This window comes from Carica papaya, chromosome 1 (genome assembly GCF_054855325.1).
Source record: "Carica papaya isolate Zhongbai chromosome 1, ASM5485532v1, whole genome shotgun sequence".
NCBI classification, from domain to species: domain Eukaryota; kingdom Viridiplantae; phylum Streptophyta; class Magnoliopsida; order Brassicales; family Caricaceae; genus Carica; species Carica papaya.
The window spans coordinates 27,409,500-27,432,237 of NC_142309.1; the positions used below are offsets into that span (position 1 = coordinate 27,409,500).

At 33.3% G+C, this 22,738-nt stretch overlaps 5 protein-coding genes across 5 annotated transcripts; 3 read left to right on the forward strand and 2 right to left on the reverse strand.

The window, feature by feature from the left end:
* The first annotated feature begins 2,045 nt into the window (after positions 1 to 2,045).
* LOC110825609 (Transmembrane amino acid transporter family protein) lies at positions 2,046 to 5,703 on the forward strand. The gene is made up of 5 exons (XM_022056081.2): positions 2,046 to 2,783; positions 4,060 to 4,193; positions 4,281 to 4,708; positions 4,821 to 4,952; positions 5,107 to 5,703. The coding sequence occupies exons 1-5, from the start codon at positions 2,401 to 2,403 to the stop codon at positions 5,590 to 5,592; spliced, it is 1,563 nt and encodes a 520-aa protein (XP_021911773.1). The 5' UTR covers positions 2,046 to 2,400; the 3' UTR covers positions 5,593 to 5,703.
* A 1,666-nt stretch (positions 5,704 to 7,369) lies between these two features.
* On the forward strand, positions 7,370 to 10,313 carry LOC110825592 (ent-kaurene oxidase, chloroplastic-like). The gene is made up of 8 exons (XM_022056062.2): positions 7,370 to 7,634; positions 7,756 to 7,916; positions 8,053 to 8,214; positions 8,530 to 8,670; positions 8,803 to 9,057; positions 9,166 to 9,333; positions 9,443 to 9,637; positions 9,739 to 10,313. The coding sequence occupies exons 1-8, from the start codon at positions 7,478 to 7,480 to the stop codon at positions 10,048 to 10,050; spliced, it is 1,551 nt and encodes a 516-aa protein (XP_021911754.2). The 5' UTR covers positions 7,370 to 7,477; the 3' UTR covers positions 10,051 to 10,313.
* A 1,137-nt stretch (positions 10,314 to 11,450) lies between these two features.
* Positions 11,451 to 15,168, forward strand: LOC110825600 (ent-kaurene oxidase, chloroplastic-like). Its single transcript, XM_088207316.1, has 8 exons — positions 11,451 to 11,585; positions 11,732 to 11,892; positions 12,992 to 13,153; positions 13,433 to 13,573; positions 13,727 to 13,981; positions 14,072 to 14,236; positions 14,341 to 14,535; positions 14,655 to 15,168. The coding sequence occupies exons 1-8, from the start codon at positions 11,462 to 11,464 to the stop codon at positions 14,964 to 14,966; spliced, it is 1,515 nt and encodes a 504-aa protein (XP_088063442.1). The 5' UTR covers positions 11,451 to 11,461; the 3' UTR covers positions 14,967 to 15,168.
* Positions 15,169 to 15,809: 641 nt separating this feature from the next.
* Positions 15,810 to 18,921, reverse strand: LOC110825618 (ent-kaurene oxidase, chloroplastic-like). The gene is made up of 8 exons (XM_088207301.1): positions 18,682 to 18,921; positions 18,390 to 18,550; positions 17,623 to 17,784; positions 17,340 to 17,480; positions 16,987 to 17,241; positions 16,700 to 16,864; positions 16,409 to 16,603; positions 15,810 to 16,327 (listed from the first exon to the last, which is right to left on the reverse strand). Exons 1-8 carry the CDS (start codon positions 18,806 to 18,808, stop codon positions 16,016 to 16,018), a joined length of 1,518 nt encoding a protein of 505 aa, XP_088063427.1. The 5' UTR covers positions 18,809 to 18,921; the 3' UTR covers positions 15,810 to 16,015.
* A 1,210-nt stretch (positions 18,922 to 20,131) lies between these two features.
* On the reverse strand, positions 20,132 to 22,100 carry LOC110825571 (pollen-specific leucine-rich repeat extensin-like protein 3). The gene has a single exon (XM_022056040.2). The coding sequence runs from the start codon at positions 21,841 to 21,843 to the stop codon at positions 20,350 to 20,352; it is 1,494 nt and encodes a 497-aa protein (XP_021911732.2). The 5' UTR covers positions 21,844 to 22,100; the 3' UTR covers positions 20,132 to 20,349.
* Positions 22,101 to 22,738: the final 638 nt, after the last annotated feature.

Here is a 22,738-nt window from a genome sequence, read left to right on the forward strand (position 1 = left end):
ATCGAAGTTTAGTAATTTGGCACTCATACCGGACGGGGTATGAGGACAACCCGTTAATTAGAAATGTTAAAAGAAAGAGTCCACGCGTTGTGGGGATATCCCTATAGACATCCATTGATACTAGTATACTAATAAAAATGGAAAGTTGTTGTTTTAATTAATTGAATATGAAATTATAATATGTGTTATGTTATTACCTCTATAAGTTTTTTTGTGTGAATTTCGTTACAGTAAGTAGACGATAAATGATTTTATTTATGATAAACGATTTTGTTTAATTAAGAGTTCCATTAGTTTTTTTATGATTTCTACCAACCTTCATTTCTGCGTGGTGAGTAGCGTGATATTCTTATTGGGTTAGTATAGCTTATTCTCTCATTAACTATTTCAGATCAAGAGAACCATAATTTAGAGCTCGATCCACAAGAGCATTGCGATGTTTAGTTGTTTATCTTTAATTTATTTTCTTTATTATTAATTGTTCTTTTAGAATGATTATTCCCGTAAACCCTATTTGGTACTTTCTGTTATCGTGTAAGGAATGTAAACTTTAAATATTTATATCGCTTATGCACTAAATCCATAATTTATTTTCTTTAGAAATTTCGGGATCGGTACACTTGAGCGAATTAATATGAATGTATTTATATTTATTTACAATTAACATACACAGATTGTTAGGTAACACATGTTCGATAATTTTATAGAGAAATAAACTAAATAATAAATTATCTTGTTTGATATCTACCAACATATAAATAAATAAAATTAATAATTATTTATAACTGCAATCTATATACTGTATTTTTACTTTAAAAGTATATAATTGAATTAGTTCATTTAACAATATGTGAGTTAAATCTCATTCATTTAGTTAATTATTATATTTGATATCACTAAAATATATATATACATCGCATGACAGATAAATCTAATACTTTTAAATACAAAATAAAGGAACGCAATAAAAGATATATTCAAAATTTTATTTCAAATACTTAAAATATTACCATAACAACAATCAATATTCAAACTCGTTTATGTGTGCACATATATATATATACATATGTATTAGGTTTGAATCTTTCAATAGACAATATAAATTTAAATGAGTGACATTTTTAATAAAACTCATTTAGGCATTAATCGTGTATCATTAGAATTCCAAGATCATGCGATTAGGATCCTTGAATGACCGTGTCGTGTGATATCAACGATAAATAGTCTTTTACATCAACAATCAAAAATTTATTTCAAATATTAAAAAAAAAAGTTATAGAGTTTATTCACCTATTGCCTATCATATCCTCTGTATCAAATATACTATAAAATTAAAATATATAGTTATTTCATAAAATATTTTTTTAAAAAAATTAAATTAAAGTTATAAAAATTATATTTTGTAAAATTAAATAAAGTTACAAAAATTATGTTAAGAAAGGGGCAAAATGCCCCACCCCCGATTACCGATTCTTATGTTTCACTTTCGGCTACTCGCACAATTATCAAATGTGTATTTGTGTGGTCCCTAATTGGAAAGAAAGCAACATGATTTCATAATACGCACGCTCTTTTTTTAATTAATTAATTAATTATTTATTTATTTTTCTTTTCCCAATTTTACTATTCCGTAACAGCAAATCATGCGCGGTTAAAACTTATCATGTTCTTCTGTCGGTAAAACCCGACACCTCCGCATTTCCAAAGTTACCGCTACACACCAATCGACGCACTACGTCCCACCCCCACGCCCCACCTCCCGCTTGTTATCTACTGCTATTTCCTTCCTCCAATCTTATGCGAAATTAATGATCGGCTACGCTCTCATGATCGCGTGACACACGACGCTGACTACCGAATAATCCGGAGGCTGACGTCGGACCCAGTGGAAATGATGGATCATCATCATTCATCAAATGCTTTTGACCCAACGGTTCACATTAAGCCCGCACCATAAGCACCCCGTGTTCCCCACCGTATATTATCCCCGCCTATAGCCCTCCTTATATATCTCTCTTCCTGAAAATCAAAATACAAAAACCAGTCAACTCGAGTCTTGATTTGAGTATGGCACGGCCAATGTTCGCATCAATCGACAAGCGCGCATCACTACCGTCCAAATAGCCACGTGATTCACTTCAGCAGATAATCAACGGTCAAGATCAGAGAGTGCAAACTTTGATGATGTCTCTCTAAGCCACTCACATTCTCTCAGTCCTGTCACCGTTGACAGAAATCGGACATATTTACAAAAAAGAAAAGCGACAAAGCAAAAGAAAACGAGAACCTCCATTATTTCTTCTCGTACTCGTTTCCTTTTTGGCTACGGTGAGCTTCGCTTAAACAGAGGTGTTAGCCTGCGTTGTTTTCTTGCTTGCATTACCGGGAGGCACAGGGAGAATGGAGGAGAGGCCAGAGACGGAGCTGATATCCATTCCGGCGACGCCGCGTGTGTCAACGCCGGAAATATTGACACCGTCAGGGCAGAGGTCGCCGAGGCTGACGTCGAAGGAGGCGAAGTCGTCGACGGCATGGACGCCGACCTCGTTTATATCTCCGAGGTTTTTGAGCCCAATAGGGACGCCAATGAAGAGGGTATTGATAAACATGAAGGGATACTTGGAGGAGATGGGTCACTTGACGAAGCTTAATCCTCAGGATGCATGGCTTCCCATCACGGAGTCACGCAATGGGAATGCACATTACGCGGCGTTTCATAATCTTAATGCTGGGGTCGGTTTTCAAGCTCTGGTTTTGCCCGTTGCTTTTTCTTTCCTCGGCTGGTATGCTTCGTCTTACTTCCTCTGCTTTTCAGCTTCTTCTATTTTGCTTTTTTCAACAAATCCAATGTCGTCTTCTTTTTGAAATGAGTTGCGCTTGCTTGTTCAGTTGTAGTACAGGATTGGAGTGCAGAGTGGGTGAGTACGGGTTACTACAAGCTATTGTCTTTTGTTTTTAATCCTGTTCTAGCTTCAACCCCTATATGATTTACTTAAAAAAGTATACATTTGTAGATACTAAAGCATACTTTGTGCTCTTTGACTTGTACAATTCCATTTCAACTCTTCCATTTGTCTCACTTGATTATAGCTTCTAATTTGATCTGAAGCTAGATTTTTGTCGTATATTTGTTCTTCTGGATTCTCTTAAGTGTTTCATATTGGAAAACAACTGCATACCTTAATTTAGATTTACTGTTTTTCTTTACGTCACTCTTTCTCGGGGTCACAGAAAGGAATTTATTGAGTTTTAATTTTCGTGGATTTACATTAAACAGTCAAAAGAAAAAAGAAGAAGAAAGAAGTCTCCTTGAGGCCATTGCTATGATCTATCTCGTGGCCCACTCATAATTCTGCTCTGCTTTTTAGAGGATTGAGATAAGAGGACGCTTTGTCATTGATTACTATTTTTGTAGCTTTTGGCTCTTCATATTCGCACTGATGATTTCAAACAGCATCATATCAACTAAGAAACATGTTTGACAAGTTGTTTTTTTGGTAAATGAAAAGGAAAATTTTGGTCTCAGAAAATGTAAAACCCATATGTGTATTTGAATCTGTTACTGTGGTGTCCCTTGGGTTAAATTCTCCAACAGACCCCGAAATTTCCTATCATGACAGACATGGTTTATTGCCAAGAACTCTTTCATAATCAAGCGCATGCTCACTTGCTGCAATTGAAAATGTGTGTTCTAGAATAATTTTAAAGATGAAATGTTGTTTATATCTCTAGAAACTTAAAAACTCCATGACTCACTAGTATCTGGTGGACATGGCCCCAATGAGCAAATTTTATATCAGACTCAAATATCTAGTGTTTTAAATTCTGAATCTTGAAGTTCTCTTATGTCTAGCAAAAAACTAATTTCGCAAAAGATTTGGTGTATCTATGTTTGATCAATGCTTTCAGTCTGGTACGTACGAAGTTTATGCCAATTTAAGTTATGCTTTTTCTAAATAGGGTAGCTTCTGAGGGACTTGCAAGAGGTAGAAAGCAAAATCCATCTTGGTTTTCAAAGGAACAAAGATATTTATCTTACTTTCTATTCTGTTTGTGTAGGAGTTGGGGCATTCTGTCGCTAACAATAGCCTATTGCTGGCAACTTTACACACTGTGGATTCTAGTTCAGCTACATGAAGCAGTTCCAGGAAAGAGGTACAACAGATATGTGGAGCTTGCGCAAGCAGCATTCGGTGAGAAAACATAAATATCACCAAATTTTAGTACAAAAATGCATCCTTTATGGGTAAATTGATAATTAGAATTGGCTCATATTACAGGGGAAAGATTAGGAGTCTGGCTTGCTCTCTTCCCGACTGTTTATTTATCAGCAGGAACTGCAACAGCACTAATTCTCATTGGAGGCGAGACCATGAAGCTGTTTTTCCAAATAGTTTGCGGACCTCTCTGTTCATCAAATCCTCTAACAACGGTTGAGTGGTATCTGGTGTTCACTTCACTATGTATTGTTCTATCTCAGCTGCCAAACCTCAACTCAATTGCAGGACTTTCACTCATTGGCGCTGTGACAGCTATAACTTACTCCACTATGGTCTGGGTGCTTTCTGTTAGCCAACAGAGGCCACCCACAATCTCTTATGAACCTCTCGCGTTGCCAACAGCTTCTGCGTCTGTTTTCTCAGTCATGAATGCACTTGGAATTGTTGCTTTCGCCTTCAGGGGCCATAATTTAGTTTTGGAAATTCAGGTATCCATATATGTGGAGAGACTTTCTTCTCCCTCTTCCATTTTCTATGAACAAAAAACATTTTGAAGTTCTTCCGTTCATCATCCAAGTCAATGTATCTTGTTCTTGCCAGGCAACAATGCCATCAACCTTTAAGCACCCAGCTCATGTGCCTATGTGGAAAGGAGCCAAAGTTGCTTACTTCTTCATTGCAATGTGCCTGTTTCCAATTGCTATCGGAGGCTTTTGGGCTTATGGAAACCTTGTGAGTCTACTGACTTACGCTCTTTATTTTCTAAACCAAAATGTGTAATTAATTAGACATGTCAGGTAAATTGAAAACTTGAAATTGAAAAATAGGTGAGAGAAGGTATATACCAGATATTGATTGATTGTTGAGTTGATTCTTGTGTTTCCAGATGCCGTCTGGAGGTATTCTGAACGCCTTGTACGCATTTCACAGCCATGACATTCCAAGAGGACTTCTTGCACTCACATTTCTTTTAGTTGTATTCAATTGCTTAAGCAGTTTCCAAATATATTCAATGCCAGCATTCGACAGTTTCGAGGCGGGATACACAAGCCGTACAAACCGGCCTTGCTCAATTTGGGTGAGGTCTGGTTTTCGGGTGTTCTACGGATTCGTGTCCTTCTTCATTGGGGTAGCACTCCCTTTTCTTTCCAGTCTTGCGGGTCTTTTGGGAGGACTGACTCTTCCTGTGACTTTTGCTTACCCCTGCTTCATGTGGGTTCTGATTAAAAAGCCTACCAAGTACAGCTTCAACTGGTACTTCAATTGGATCCTGGGTTGGTTGGGGGTTGCTTTTAGTTTGGCCTTCTCCATTGGTGGTATCTGGAGTATGGTGAACAGCGGACTCAAGCTGAAATTCTTCAAACCCAGCTAATCAACGTTGTAGCCTGAATGAGGTCAGACATATTTGAGTTTGATTTGTAATGTTGGATTTGTTTGTTCAGTTTATGAGTGCAGTACAGATTAAGATGCTTACTTTCTAAAATCACTGTTTTTTTTTTGGCTAATTTCGATAATTAGATAACAAATGCAATATAGATTATATTATAATTATCCATAGTAAAACAAGAATGAGATTAAAAATTAGAACAGACTAAAGAGTGAATGTGGCGGACTTGACGCCCAAGTCTCAGTCGCAGAAATTTGCTTTCTTAGATTTTCAAGGGATGGAGTCGTCGGCACAATCCTTGACTAACTTTATGCGGCCAATGAAGAAAAACTGTAATGGAGTTGGCAAAAATCTTGATTGGGATAAATTTTGTTATTACGATTTAAAATTATTTAAAAATTTATAAAATATTTCAAAAAAAAAAAAATCATACGATAAATCTCGATTTACTTTCATACAGACATAATACTTAATAAATAACAGATTTTATATACATAAATTATTTTTTTATTTAAAATTTTATAAATAACTATTATTATGTATGATCATATTAAATATAAAACTATTATATATTCTTAGATTAAATAAGCAGTTAGCTACTATCTATACTACTACATCAATACTTTTGTTTTAATAAATGTAAAATTATTTTTGTATTTAAAATTTTTTAATAAATAATTATTATATATATTAAATATAGAATAATTCTAAAATAAAAGGAATTGACACATGTCAATTCCTAAATTTTACTTTTATATAAATTATATATGTTCATTTTTCGTTAAAAATTTATGTGATTTTTGAAAAGATATATAATTATTAAATTTTATACAATAATTTGAGTTTGGATTTTTTATACTAGTATTTTGGGTTTGAAATGACATTGAATTGTGATGTTTGAATTTGAAATTTATGGATTCAAAAGGCATGCTAGCTTGGTGGCTTTAAGCTAATGCTGTCTTGGACCTTGCACGCATTTGGGTTATGATATAAGCTTGTAATATGTGGTCTTTACGAGGATATCGATAATTTAATTTATAGATATTATTATGTTAAAATTTTGCATATAATTTTTTAATTTTATATAGTGATTCGAGTTACATGTTATTAATAATTTAAATTTTTTTTTGAGAATTAATATTTTTAGTTCAAAAAATTATTAAAATAGTGATGTTTAAATTCGAAATTTTGTATTAAATTGTAATGACTCAAATTCAAAACTAGACATGTTACAATATAATACATCTATAAATAAAAATTTATAAATATTAAAAAAAAAATCTCAAACGGAGCTAAAGTATGCATCAATTATTAAATAACTAATGACCTCTCCCTCTCAAATTACTCAAGGGTCAAGAAGAATTAAATTTTTTAAATAAAAATAGTCTTCAAATTAAAATTAAACTTAAAGTTGATAAGTTTTAAATTTTTATGTCATAATCATCAATCACTCACATACCTTAAATTTCATAGTTCAATGAATCCAGTGAGCTGATAGTTCAATGAATAGTAAAAAATTTAAATTAATTAGATTAAAACAAATTTAGATAATTATAATATATATTCGGTATATAATAAAGAAAATATAATAATAAAATAATTTTTTTAAAAAAAAATTAAGATGAATGTATTTAGCTTATAGAGTAGTTTATAATTACTCATTAAAGGGATAACATGTATCTATATAACCATAAATGTAAATGTCCAAAATTGTCTCGATTTAGGTGTGTCCATTCCTTATTAATGGCTACTTGCCTTTTAAGTTTTATATCTATCTTTACAGATAATATACCTTTCAAGCCTGAAGCTTATCCAACCTCTATATTTTCTATGTACTTGTATATAACAATCTAATAAACCACCATTTTATATGACATCCATAGTTGAAAGGTTAAAATCAACAATGTCTTTCTCGTTATTTTCCATTCTTCTAGGTATTCTCTCTTTAGCTTTCTTCTTGTTTTCTTTGAGAAGATGGAGGTTTTCCACCAAAAGGACACAACTTTCTCGGCTTCCAACTGTTCCAGGTATTATTTTGATTCTTTACTTTAACCATGTTGTGTTCCGTCGATTTGAATGACGAAATTGAAATTCAAATGAAATGTTTGTATGGGGGTAATCATGAATTTAATTTGGTGTGCGTGACAGAGGTACCAGGAGTACCTTTGCTGGGAAACTTGCTGCAGTTGAAGGAGAGAAAACCATACGTTGTGTTCACCAAGTGGGCTGAGATTTATGGGCCGATATATTCCATTAAGAGGGGAAGTCGAAAGCTCGTCGTTATTAGTTCCAGCGACATTGCTAAAGAGGTTAGTTCAAAACTTGGTTAGTTGGATTTGAGTTTGAAACATGTCTCAAATTCGATCTGTTATTATTAGTAGTTTGATTAAATTTAAATTTATGAATGTTAATATAAAAACTTAGTTCGTAACTTTTATGTTTAAGGCTATGGAAACGAGGTTTGCATCCATATCGACAAGGAAGCTACCAAGCGGACTGAAAGTTGTTACTAATAATAAAGGCACTGTTGCTACAAGTGATTACGATAACTTTCACAAGATGGTGAAACGATTTGCAATATCAAACGTTTTGGGTGCTAATGCTCAGGTTATTTCTATATATATATTTTAAAGTAGTTTATTTAATTTTTTATATTAATTATTTTATTAAAACATAAGAAAAAATAGTTTTTTTTTACTAATAAAATTGAGATATCTAAGATATTCAGTTGAACGATGATTTGTTATACGAGTTCTTTAAATTCTAAAACAAAGCCAAAAGTTATGTCTGAGTTTGGTCACTAAAAATTTATTGAGGTGTTATTTTATTGTTCTCTTTTTCTCTAATGTTTGCACAAATTCCTAACATCGAGTAGTGATTCCGACATAGAAAATTTGATTGTTTTGTTAATCAAACATCCAGAAACGATCTAGTTGGAATAGAGATCTTTTGATTGGGAACTTGTTGACCCAACTGCATGCACATGACAAGAGCTTCCCCGGCCAGCCTATAAATTTCAAGAAATTATTCCAATCCGAGCTTTTTAGATTTGCAATGAGACAGGTGAGTTTCATCTTTTCTGTTTTTGAAAATATTGAGACCATTTGTTATAATATCTTTCAACATAAAAAGGAAATGAGATTTTCTAAAGAAACAAAACAACAGTAATACGTATTTGAGTGTTTGTATGTGCAGGCTTTAGGGAGAGATGTGGAATCTGTTTTCGTGGATGAGCTTGGGAAAACTTTGTCAACAGAGGAGATATACAAGATTATAGTTTTAGACATGATAGAGGGTGTAACTCGAGTGGATTGGAGAGATTTCTTCCCATATCTTAAATGGGTTCCCAACAAGAGCTTCGAAATTGATATCCAGGAAAAGAATTTTCGCAGGTTTGCAGTGATGAATGCCCTTATCAGAGAACACAAGAAATGGGTTGATTCTGGAGAGGTTGATTTTCTGCTTGGCCCTCTTCGGCTTAACTTATTCTTTCTTTAATTTTTTCGGAGTTTTATAGATCGATTATTATTTGTAACACATGAATGGATGTTGTCGCAGAAAGCTACAGGTTGTTATCTTGACTTCTTGTTGTCAGAAGAAGGAAAATCACTTACAAATGAACAACTTCTTATATTACTATGGGAGACAATTGTTGCAGCATCAGACACAACTTTGGTAACAACTGAATGGGCTATGTATGAACTTTCTAAAGACAAAACAAGACAGGTTTGATAGACATACATATTTTTTTAGATTATGTGTGTCTTTTAAGTGAAGAAGATTTTTTTGATTTGTTTATACATATATATATATACATATATATTATATATAACAGGAACTTTTGTATAAAGAACTCCAAAGTGTGTGTGGGATAGAGAAGATTAAAGAGGAACAATTAACCCAACTCCCATATTTGAATGGCGTGTTCCATGAGACTTTGAGGAAACACAGTCCAGCTCCTTTAGTTCCAATACGCTATGTACATGAAGATACCCAATTGAGAGGCTACTATATTCCTTCTGGAATCGAGGTATGTAACCATCTGATTTGATAATTACTTCAAATTGTTTGTGTTTTCTCTAATACCTAGTTTGACAATTCATTTCTTGTATGTTATATATGTATATGCAGATTATGATAAACATCTATGGATGTCATATGAACAAAAATCAATGGGAGAGGCCTGAGCAGTGGATGCCAGAGAGGTTTTTAGATGAGAAATATAATATCTCGGATTTACAGAAGACGCTGGCGTTTGGGGCAGGAAGGAGGATTTGTGCAGGTGCTCTCCAGGCAAATTTGATAAGCTGTGTAGCAATAGGTAAATTCGTACAAGAATTTGAGTGGAGTCTGAAAGATGGAGAGAAAGAGGAAGTTAACACTCATAGCATCAGCTCTCACAAGCTCCATCCTTTGCATGCAATCATAAAACCAAGAGGTTAAACCAGTATCACTCTATTCATGTTATATACATATGTATATGTATATGTATATATCTATGAATATCCTTTGTGGGCTTTCCAAATCGATCTCAGTTACTGTTTATAATATTAGGTTTTGCGAAACCTCGCTAGTTGCTCTATTATATATGTTCATGATGAGATGAATAATTTATTGTTATTGGGTCCTAGAACCCCAAACTCCTGCAAACATTCTAGTTTTAATGAATAATTCTGTCAGAATTTCTGCATTTGAGGTTGCTCCCCAATTCTGAGTCATTTTTTTTGTGTGTGCATATATCTGTTCTAATATATGTAGTATTTTATGAACCTTGTGAATGAATTATCATGATTCTGTATGTACATTCTTGTTTAACCTGTATCTATTTATATATGTTAGCGGCAATTAAACTGAAGCTACAATGGAGCTATTAAATTTGCAAAACAACCACTAAAAGCAACCACTACTGTGTCTATTTAGCAGTTGAAGAGAGACGCAACCTCTGCATCTGTTCTTCTCCGACTGCTACTATAGACGACATTTGCTGCTTGCTTATTTAGCGACGGTTTGGTAGATAAAAAGTATAGTCTGTTCTTCTTTGTAGAAAAAATTAGACTTGATTTTTAATTTGTTCTACTTACTCCGACTAAGAAAAATCTCGGAAATATGATTGATCCCCTAAAATTTAATTCAACTTAATTATTATAATAACACTAATAAATTAAATTCTTAATTCTATTTACTTACGATACATCGATTAAGTGGTTAAATAATAAAAATTTAATACCAATTACATTATTATTATTTTTTTTGGGGGATTCACTAACTTATTTTTACTCCTATTTATGTGACATTTAATAATTTTTCTTTTAAGATTGTTTATAATTATAATAATAATAATAGTAAATAAGTCTTGCCCAGAAAAAATTAAAAAGAAATCCAATTTTCCATTCTTTTAAAATTCCACATTTCAACAAAGCCCACAAGTTAAAATGAATTAGATAGAGGAAGTATATGTATATGTATATGTGTGTATTTGAAGATTCTTCTGGAATGAAAATAAATTAATATAAACTCTATAAATTCTAATTTGAATTTTATTTTGATAACTTTCTGATATAAATTAAGGATCAATTAATGACTGTCTATAAAAATTGCAAACTGACCTAATATTTACATAATCTTTTATAATTATGACTCATTAAAGATGTTATCATACGTGTAAATGCAATTTCTCCAGATTTAGACGCGGTCCTCCCTTATTAATTACCACTCTACCTTATTAAGTCTTGTATCTATCTTGAAGATGATATACCTTTTTAAGTCCCAAAGTCAACCAACGTTTATATGTATTTGTATGTGTATCTCTATCTAATGAAAACTCAATTTATAGTTTGAAAACTTAGAATCGATAATGTCTTTTTTCATCTTCTCTATTGTTCTAGGCGTTCTCTCTTCGGCCTTCTTCTTGTTTTCTTTGAAAAGATGGAAGTTTTTCGTAAGAAAGTCCGAATTTTTACAACTTCCGACAGTTCCAGGTATTATTTTAATGATTAGTAAGTTCTTATTAACTTTTTCTTTATCCTTAACCACTTTGTATTTGGTGGATTTGAGAGATGAAATCCGAATTCAAATGAAATGCGTTGTGTGCTATAACCATGAATTGAATTTGGTGGGTGTGTAGAGGTACCAGGTATACCATTGATAGGAAACTTGCTACAGTTGAAAGAGAGAAAACCACACAAGACATTCACCAAATGGGCAGAGATTTATGGACCAATATATTCCATCAAGACCGGCGCTTCTAAACTCATCGTTATAAGTTCTAGCGACATTGCGAAAGAGGTTAGTTTTTTTATCTTCGATAAATTTAATTTGTTAAATTTTCGAATTAGGTTTAATTTTTTGAAAACCCGTTTTGGACTCAGACATAATGTCATTACTAGTTTCATTGAATTCATTTAATAGGGAAACTTTTACCATTTTGAAATTAATTCTCTTTACCTTTAACATGCATTAATTTTGTTCACACTAAAGAAAAAGAAGAGTTGAATTAGAATATAATGGAAAAGAAATTGTAATAGAAGTATGTTCTAATATTTCGATCACCGAATTACTTTCAATTTTAGTGCTTGCTTTAAAATATTTGCACCCATAATTATAATTTTAATAAATGCAATGTTAATTATTCATTAAAATGGGTTTTTTAAAGTAAAAAAAATATGAGAAATGATGATTACCTAATTAATTTTTTAGATGTACTTATCTTATTAATAAAAAAATATATGAAAAGAAGGGAAAATTATAATAATTTTAACAACCTACTATATTAATAAATTTAGTATTAAAAATATATAAGAAGAAAGAAAAATGATATAGTAAGTCAATATTCATATTTACCATAATATAATTCCTAATTTAAATATGTTAAAAATACATCTTAACATATTATATTAACAAATATAAAAATTAAAAGGAAAAAAAAAAATGAATGTTAAGTGCATACCAAATTGATGTAATCCTAAACATTTAACCTGTACTTATGAATGTTCAAATAAAATTAAATTTAAGTCAAACTATAAATCAAATTGTAGGAAGTTAATATTTTGAAAAGTTGAAAATCTTAAATAAATAAAATTTAAATAGTTAATCTATTAATAGTATAATATGGTATTAATATATGTAAAAAGATTAGGACATTATAGAAATTATTTATATACATATTTTGTAAAGTATTTTTTTGTTTTAAATTTAGTATACCCAAAATTTATTTGTACAATTTTACTAGAAAGTTAACTAATGTATATGGGTTTATTTAAATTTTATGGTAAATTTTTATTTAAAATTGTATGTTAATATGTAAATTATAGAGAGTCTTTATGTACCTGTTTAGTTATATGTATAGTTATGGAGGTTTATGTATATGTTTATTGGTTTGTATAAGGCCATGGTGACGAGGTTTGCGTCCATATCCACAAGGAAGCTACCAAGGGCACTGAAAATTGTTAGTAATGACAAAGGCACAGTTGCTACAAGTGACTACGATGACTTCCACAGGATGGCCAAGCGATTTATGATGTCAACCCTTTTGAGTGCTAATGCGCAGGTTCTTCTTTTCTTTTTTCCTAAGTATTCTATTCAATTTCTTATATAACTTTATGTTAATTATTTATTGAACTATAAGGAAAATCATGTTTCTTTCTCTAATGAAATTGAGGCATTGGGGTTGAAAAAAACTATAGCTTTTAACATAACACGTAATTCAGGTGGGTCGAACTATCTTATTTCGTTACCTTTTTTTTTCGTTCATTTTTGCATGAATTATTAACACTTGAAATCGGGTTGCATTATGGAAAATTGATTGTTTGGTTAATCAAACATCCAGAAACGATCTAGATGGAATAGAGATACTTTGGTTGAGAACTTGTCAACCCAGTTGCATGCACATGCCAAGAGCTTCCCTGACCAGCCTATAAATTTTAAGAAACTATTTCAGTCTGAGCTTTTTGGATTCGCAATGAGACAGGCAAGTTTCTCGTATTTCTTTCTTTTTCTTTTTTTCTTGTATTGTTGAAAATATTGAGACTAGTTTTATAATATATTTTAACATAAAAAGAAAATGAGATTTTCTAAAAGAAACAATGTGAGATTAATGTGTTTTGAGTGTTTATATGTGCAGGCTTTTGGGAGGGATGTGGAATCTGTTTATGTGGAGGAGCTTGGAAGAAGTTTATCAAGAAAAGAGATACTGAAAGTTCTAGTTTTGGATATGATGGAGGCTGGAATCGAAGTGGATTGGAGAGATTTCTTCCCATATCTTAAATGGCTTCCAAACAAGAGCTTCGAAATCGATATCCAAGAAAAGAATTTTCGCAGGTTTGCGGTGATGAATGCCCTTATCAGAGAACACAAGGAATTGACTGGTTCAGGAGAGGTTGCTTAATTTTTTTCTTGGCTTTCTTCAACATAAATTATATATCTTGATGGTATAATTTTTTGTAACATATGCATGGATGTTAAGCAGGATGTTGTGGGTTGCTATCTTGATGTGTTACTGTCAGAAGGAAGATCTCTTACAAATGAACAGATTGTTATATTACTTTGGGAGACAATTGCTGAGGCATCAGACACAACCTTGGTAACAACTGAATGGGCCATGTATGAAATTTCCAAAGATAATACCAGACAGGTTTGATGTACATACAAGTTATTTTGTTTTTCTACAAAAAGAACTGTATACGTTTTAAGTACATAAGGTTTTTGAATTTGTTTAAATGTGCATATATATAACAGGAAGTTTTATATGAAGAACTCCAAAGTGTGTGTGGGATAGAGAAGATTAAAGAGGAACAATTATCCCAACTTCCATATCTGAATGGTGTATTCCATGAGACTTTGAGGAAACACAATCCAGCTCCTCTGGTTCCATTACGTTATGTCCATGAAGATACCCAATTAGGAGGCTATTATATTCCTTCCGGATGCGAGGTACCCTTTTGATCTTATAATAATTCATATTGTATGCATTTTTTATAACATGCAGTTTCATAGTACATGTTATATTACATTATGCGATAATTATATGGTATGTATTTACATATATGCAGATTGCTATAAACATCTATGGATGTAATATGAACAAAAGACAATGGGAGAGTCCTGAAAAGTGGATACCAGAGAGGTTTTTAGATGAGAAATTTAATATCATTGACTTGCAAAAGACAATGGCGTTCGGTGCAGGAAGGAGAGTTTGTGCAGGTGCTCTTCAAGCAAGTTTGATTGCCTCCACAGCAATTGGTAGATTAGTACAAGAATTTGAGTGGAGTTTAAAAGATGAAGAGAAAGAGGATGTCAACACCCTTGGCCTCACCTCTCAAAAGCTCCATCCTTTACATGCAATCATAAAACCCAGAGATTAAACCTGTTGGTTTATCACTATTGATCATATATATATATATATATATATATATATGTATGTATGATTATCTTTTGTTGGCTGTCTAAATTGATGATCTCATGTGTTGGATGTTTTGTATTAAGTTTTATTAAAACCTCTATAATAATTTAGTTGCTATCTGGTCCTAGAACTCTGAGCTTCTGTAAACATATAATTTGTAATGAATAATTTGGTTTTCTGCCAAACATTTGTCGAAGTAAGTAGATATATGTTGCTTTTTATAGAATATTTGTTTTATTTTAAAATTTAAACACTATATTTAAGAAGATATACATATATACAGGAAGAGAAAAGAAGAATTACAATAATAAATGGGATAAGGTGTTAAACAAGAATACAAATATTTAAGAATTAAGTGGTTTGTGCGCGGTGTTTATGGGGCATTGCTTTGTTGGTTGTACTTGGTGCATAAGAGGTCCTCTTGGCTCATAAAATTTTGGCTAATTTGATTGAATTATACAAGAATCCTTCGGTTTAGATCGTTTAATGGGGCACTGCTGGCTTGATATACGGTTGTGGCTCTGGTTCATGATGTTTGCCTCAACTATTATTATCTTTTAAGGGGCTTACTTGGAAAGCAAAACAAAGGGATGTTGGTGCCTCTCCTTTTCTCTTATTTTATCTGTTCTTTTCTTTTCTTTTCTTTTCTATCCGACATTTTATCTTCTTTCAAGGAAAATGGTTTCAGGTTGACTCTTCCCAATGTTGTTTTAGAGCACAATAGCGTTGATCTCTGCCAATTATTGGAAATAGGCCATAATGAGACAACAATAAGGTCGATGTTAATTTTAAAAGACAAGCCATGTTAATTTTTACAGAAATTCCAATTTATTATGCAAAGAGTTTGACATTCTAGACCCCAAGCAACAAAATTACTACAATATCCAGACAGAAATTAAGAGAGCAAGCAGTGAGATTATAAGTACAAAAGCTGACAGTTACTCTCTCTTCAACTTTGATGCACACTAAAATAAACTTGGGCAGCCAGCTGAGGATAATAGAGATACTGGTTTAGTCTCTTGGTTTTATGATTGCATGCAAAGGATGAAGCTTTTGAGAGGTGAGACCAAGAGTATCAACATCCTCTTTCTCTCCATAGCTTAGACTCCACTCGAATTCCTGCACTAACCTCCCAATCGCTGTTGAGCCTATCAAATTTGCCTGAAGAGCCCCTGCACAAGCCCTTCTTCCTGCCCCAAATGCCATTGTCTTGTGCAGTTCCAACGCATCAAATTTATCATTCAAAAACCTTTCAGGCATCCACTGCTCAGGACTCTCCCATTGGTTTTTGTCCATGTTACAACCATAGATGTTTATGGCAATCTACAAATGTATAACATCAATTTGAATTAATTTTATCGTACAAGTAATAAAACCAAAAGAACCTAAAAGAAAATATAATACCTCAGTTCCAGAAGGAATGTAATAGCCTCCCAATTGAGTATCTTCATGTACATAACGTACTGGAACTAGAGGAGCTGGACTGTATTTTCTCAGTGTCTCATGAAATACACTATTCAAGTACGGAAGTTTGGACAATTGTTCCTCCTTAATCTTTTCTGCCCCACATAGATTTCTGAGTTCCTCATACAGAAGATCCTGTAATATATAAAATATATTTAAACAAATCTAAGAATCTTATATACTTAAAACACACATAGTTAAAAAAAAAAAAAAAAAAAGGAAAAAACCAACCTGTCTGGTCTTATCTTTAGCAAGTTCATACATTGCCCACTCAGTTGTTACCAGAGTGGTGTCTGCTGTCTCAATAATTGTCTCCCAAAGTAGTATAGCAATTTGTTCCTTGGTAAGTGACTTTCCTTCCGATAGTAAGAAATCAAGATAACAACTCACAGTTTCCTATTCAACATTCCATGTATATTACATTTTAGAAATTGTAATAATTAACCACCAAAAGAGATTAAAAATTTTTCTAAAAAAAGTTATTCTGAAGTTGAAGAAGGGTAAAGAACAAAAAGAACCTCTCCAGAATCAAGCCATTTCTTGTGTTCTTTGATAAGGGCATTCATCACTGCAAGCCTGCGGAAATGCTTTTCACGGATTTTAACTTCAAAGCTCTTGTTAGGAACCCATTTAAGATATGGAAAGAAATCTCTCCAATCCACTTCAATTGCACCCTCCATCATGTCCAAAACTAAAACCTTGAATATCTCCTGTCGGGACAGAGTTTTTCCAAGCTCATCCACATAAACAGATTCCACATCCCTCCCCAAAGCCTGCATATACCAAAATAAATGTATAAACGTATATTCTAAGTTTTTATATTAAACTATATATTAAGAAAAAAAGAAAAAAGAGAGGAGAAGCTTATTACTTGTTTCATTGCCAATCCAAAGAGCTCGGACACAAATATTTTCCTGAAATTCACAGGCTCGTCAGGGAAGCTCTTGTAATGAGCATGCAACTGGGTTGCTGAGTTTTCCAGCAAAGTATCTCTATTGCTTCTAACTCGTTTCTGCATGGTTGGTTAATAAAATAATCATTTTTCCAATATGTATAAGAAAGTTTTGTTGTCACCTAAATCTGTTTTAGTTTAAAAAAAAGCTGTACAAGTTACATATATATATATATGTATATATATACTTGGAAATTAAGACCTGAGCATTAGCACCCAAGAGGCTTGACATTATAAATCGTTTGACCATCTTGTGGAAGTCGTCATAGTCACTTGTAGCAACCATGCACTTATCATAAGTAAGAACTTTCAGTGCGTTGGATAGCTTTCTTGTTGATATGGACGCATACCTGGTCACCATCGCCTTAAACAAACCAACAAATATATTAATATAATATACATATATATATATATATGTATACGCAATAAATTGATTAAACAAAATTTCAAATATTCTTAAGTTTAAAATAAGAAATACTTTATTATATGCTGTATTGTTTATATCCTTTTATAATAAGGATATAAAATAATAATAGTAATAATAAGTGGATTAAGGCTCATTGGTCAACTTAATCTTCAGAATTAGTATAAATTAATTTACAAAAAAAAGGACAGTTTCGAAATTGGACTGATTTACTTACCTTATGTTCTTATGATATTCTTAAAAAAACATGACACGTAATTAATTAATTAATTAATACAATGAATGGAGGTTAAAGCCAAAGACATCACGTGGCGGAGATGATAAGACGTCTTGACTTTTGTCGTGTACAGAAGCTGAAAACTTCCAAAAACCTCTTTTAAAAAATTCAAAAAAAAAAAAAAAAAAAAACTTTCCTTTTCCAAGAAAACGCAGCTGTAGCTTTTTCAAAATGACAATAATACCCCCCCCCCCCGCCCAACCAACCAAAAAGAACACCAGAGACCTCGAGCGAGCGAGAGAGAGAGAGAGAGAGAAGAAAGGCCAACCTCTTTGGCAACATCACTGGAATTGACAACAATGAGTTTAGAAGCGCCGGTTTTGATCGAATATATCGGTCCATAAATCTCAGCCCACTTGGTAAACGTCTTGTGTGGCTTCTTCTCTTTCAGATCCAGCAAGTTCCCAATCAATGGCAAACCTGGTACCTCTGCACACCCACCCACCAAACAACACTTATACTACACAATTCACACATTTATAGATCTGCTAAGCAGTCAAGGGCGACATCCATTTTAGCAAAATTAGATAAAGAAGGTCAACGGGGAGAGAAAATACTACCTGGAACAGTAGGTAGCTGATAGCACTCCATCTTCTTGGTGGAGGAAACTGACGATCTTCTCAGAAAGAACAAGAAGAAGAACAGGGAGAGACCGCCGAGAACAATGGAAACTACGGCGAAGGTCATTGTCGGTTGGAATTCAATTATATATGCCACGGACACCGGATGGAATGGAGAGAGAGAGAGAGAGGGGTAGGATACGTATGTGACTCGAAGGGTATATAATCTTGAGATGGATACAAATCAGGGTGGCAATATATTTAATACATCACTATAATATAAAAAAGGAAATGTTTAAGAAAATATTAAAAAAAGAGGGCATAAAGGAAAATATATTAAAAGCATACAAGCGCAATGGATAAAGACTTGAATAAGTTTAGCGGATAGATACAATGCAAGTGTACCTTATTACTTAGTAAACACAAAATTTTAAAATTATTACCAACTTAAGCAAGCATTTTCTAGTGGTACCATTTATATTTATACTCTTTATGAATATCTAGATTTAATCTAATTAATGAAATATATAAAATTTTATTTAAAAAATTATTAATTACTATATAAATAAACATATGAGTTAAAGATTCTACAAAATTATTTTATTCAACAACCATGTGATTAATTTTATATTTGTAGTTAATTTGAATGATGGAATTTTCTTATCCTACCTTTTCTCCCCTTCTATATGATTACATATAGTCAGAGAATTCTGACTCTGTTAAAACTCCAATTGTCATTATGGAAATCCAAAAGTATCTTTGGAATAATAAGTGCAATAAATTTTTGAAACGTACAAACACACACACACACACGCACATACATATATATATATATATATGAAGAAAGCTGCTGAATAATGGAAAGAAGAAATGGGAAACATGTGATAATATTGGGTAAGATGGAGTCAAAGGGAAAACAAGGAAGGTAAATAAAATGTTTTAATGCTAGAAATGACCCCAAAAATTGAAATAAAGCAAGAAATATATATATTAAGGAAGTTGGTAATAATAAGATCAAAGGATAATTACAAGCTAAGAAAGATAATTTTTGGATAATTAATTAAAAGGATAATTAATTACAAGCAACATAACCCAAACATAATTAATTAATTACCCAAAGTGAAAAAAAAAAGGCAATTAAATGAAAACAATAGGGAGAATAAGGATGATTCCTTAAGTAGTTGGTCTCTCCGTTTCATTATGTTAAGATTATTATTATTATTTTTAAAAAATAATAATTATAATGTAGGGGAGCTAAGTTTATAATAATCTTAAGATCCTAAATTAACGTTAGGATTTAAGTAATATGAAATTTTAATCATAATAAATTATATGCTTCCAAACGTACGTATGTATTAAGAATATTTAAGCCTAAAGACTAGAAAGAACCATTAGTAAAAGATTCCTGTTTCTTGCAGGAATAATTGGAAAGGGAAAGTGCCAAGAAAAGTTTTGACAAATGGCTTTACGATTGATATTTTCGCCGACATCAATTGCAGAAACAAAAAAAGAAAAACAAAGCAACAGAGTGCACGGTCCTAAGCTCATTGTAAAATACTCTGTGGTTGCCAATTGTTTGGACGCGTAGTGGTTAGGTATTTTATGAAATCCGTATTACATGTTGAAGTGCATGGAGACAGGGCACATTAGGTCGGACACGCGCCGCAGTTAGTATCCTGGGAAAATTGGTGGAGGCGGCGACGCATACTGGAAGCCGATAGTTGGGGGGAGAATCACAACATCGTTTTCTGAGATTGGAGGTGCGGCGGGATAAGGATCACTAGGAGGCTGAAGCGATCGAGAAGGCGGCGATGGAGATTGTACCAAAGGTGGTGACGGTGGAGGAGGAGAGGACAGGGGTGGTGGTGGAGACTCAACTAGCGGAGGAGGTGGTGGTGGTGACCGTTTCTCCGGTGATTCTGGCTCTATTGGTTGTTCCCTTGGGGTTTGAGGTTTCAAATTTGGTGATGATGACGATTTGGCACATTTTGATTTGCTACAATCAACCGGACGACTAACGACGGCCTTGCATTGCTTGTCCGATTTCTGATTAGTCTTGTCTGGTAAACAATTATTAGAATCATCAATGTCAATGTCTCCCCTCTTTCGTGGTTCACAAGCCTCAGCTTCCCCATTGAAGTAGTTGTGAGAGAAGGAAAAGTTCTTCAAGCTTATTAAACTGCAAAGTTCCTCAACGACGAATCCTGTTAAGTTATTACGGGCAATAGCTAATTCCTCAACCGTCTCAAGCCCCGCCAATGCCTTGGGCAATGGACCTGTGAATAAATTGTTCTCTATGTCAAATACCGTCAGGTTAGCGAGCATTCCAATTTCCGGCGGCAGACATCCTGTAAGAAAGTTATTGGAAAAAACGATATCGTTCAAGGTACTACTCATTTTCCCGATGCTGCTTGGAATGCAGCCTGTGAAATTGTTGTTAGCAAAGACGATAACTGAGGCTTTGGATGATCCTAGGGTTTCAGGAATGGTGGACATGAAACGATTGTTATTCAAGAAAATGGCGTCAAAGTCCTTTTCGAAAACCTTGTCTGGTAATTCACCCTCAAAATTGTTGTATCTTAAATCAAGATACCTAAGGCTGCATATGGATAAAACACATTCTGGAAAGGGGCCAACCAAACGATTATTACTTACATCAAGCTCAAAGAGAAGTTTGAGATTGGAGAAACTCTTGGGCAAGATCCCACAAAACCTATTAGAGTTAACATGAAAGAGAGCAAGATCAGTTAATAGACCCAATTCGGAAGGAAAATGGCCGGAAATGTCAGCATTGTTGAGATCAATTCCGGCAACAACGTTTACATTTGGGTCGTCAAGAGCAGGAGCACAAAATACGCCATTGTAGGAACAAACATCGGGACCAACCCAATTTTTTGTTGTGTTGAAAGGATCTGAATAGATGGCTTCTTTCCAAGCTTGAAGAGCGATATAGGGGCCCTTAAGCCTGGGATTAGGGAATGATATATTAAGATTTAGGGTAGACACATAGTTATCGGGCAAGTCACCGTCGCGAAGAAGAGTAAAGAGCTGGCGAGGAGCAATGAGAGAGGCTTCGGCATTGGAGGGAGGCAGAGAAAAATACGATGAAAAAGAAGAAAAGAAAATGAGAAAAAGAAAGAAGAAGCAACCGGTGGCGCGCATGATTTTGGAGGGGTTGCAAAGACCAAACCTCCTCGGAGAGCCACAAGGCTGCTTATAGGAGCCAGTGCTGGCATGAGGGAATGTTTTATCAGGAGGGAAAGCCGGTTTTGTTGAATTAAATTTGAGAGGCTGGGCGATTCCTTGTGCAAATTTTGCAAAAATATCAGGTGGTCTAAGTTTATTGGACGCTAATTACACAAATTCTGGAAGTGGTTTTAACTAAATTTGAAGATTGAACCGAATAGAAATGTTTATCCAATTACAAACCATCCAATGGGGCCTTATTTGGGGGGGGTGGTTTGCTCAATTCAGCTACGGCTTCAAGTTACTACTTGTATCCGAACCAAATTGGCCCTTCTTCCTGTATCTACCCTGCTTCTCTTGGGCACTTGTGATTGTGAAACAGAAATGACCCGATGCGGAATTAGAAAAGTATTTGTTGCTATCTTTTTAATTTTTAATTCTTTTTTTTTATAAAAAAATAATACACTATTTCCCCTAAAATTTTAAAAAAGAAAAAAAATTGTTGGTGAAAATTAATTTCTAAAATATGTAAAACTATTGATTTAGTCTTTAAATTACGGAGTTAGTTCTTACTTCAAATCGTTAAACGAAAGCATCTCTCTACTTATGGTGGCAGCTTCGGGCTCTGCTTGCAGTGAAGCAATTTCCAAAGAGTAAAATGTGGCTTATTTGTATATAATTTATGATGCTTTCTGTTAGTTAACAGAATTTGTGTTGAATTGCGTATCAATTATATATTTGTTTGAAAATAAGCTTATTTACTTTAACATGTCATATTTTTTCTAATGTTCCTGCAAAAAAAAAAAAAAGGAAAAAGACAAATATCTGCTACACTTGTGATAATTCACAATATGCGAACGAAAAAGTTAAC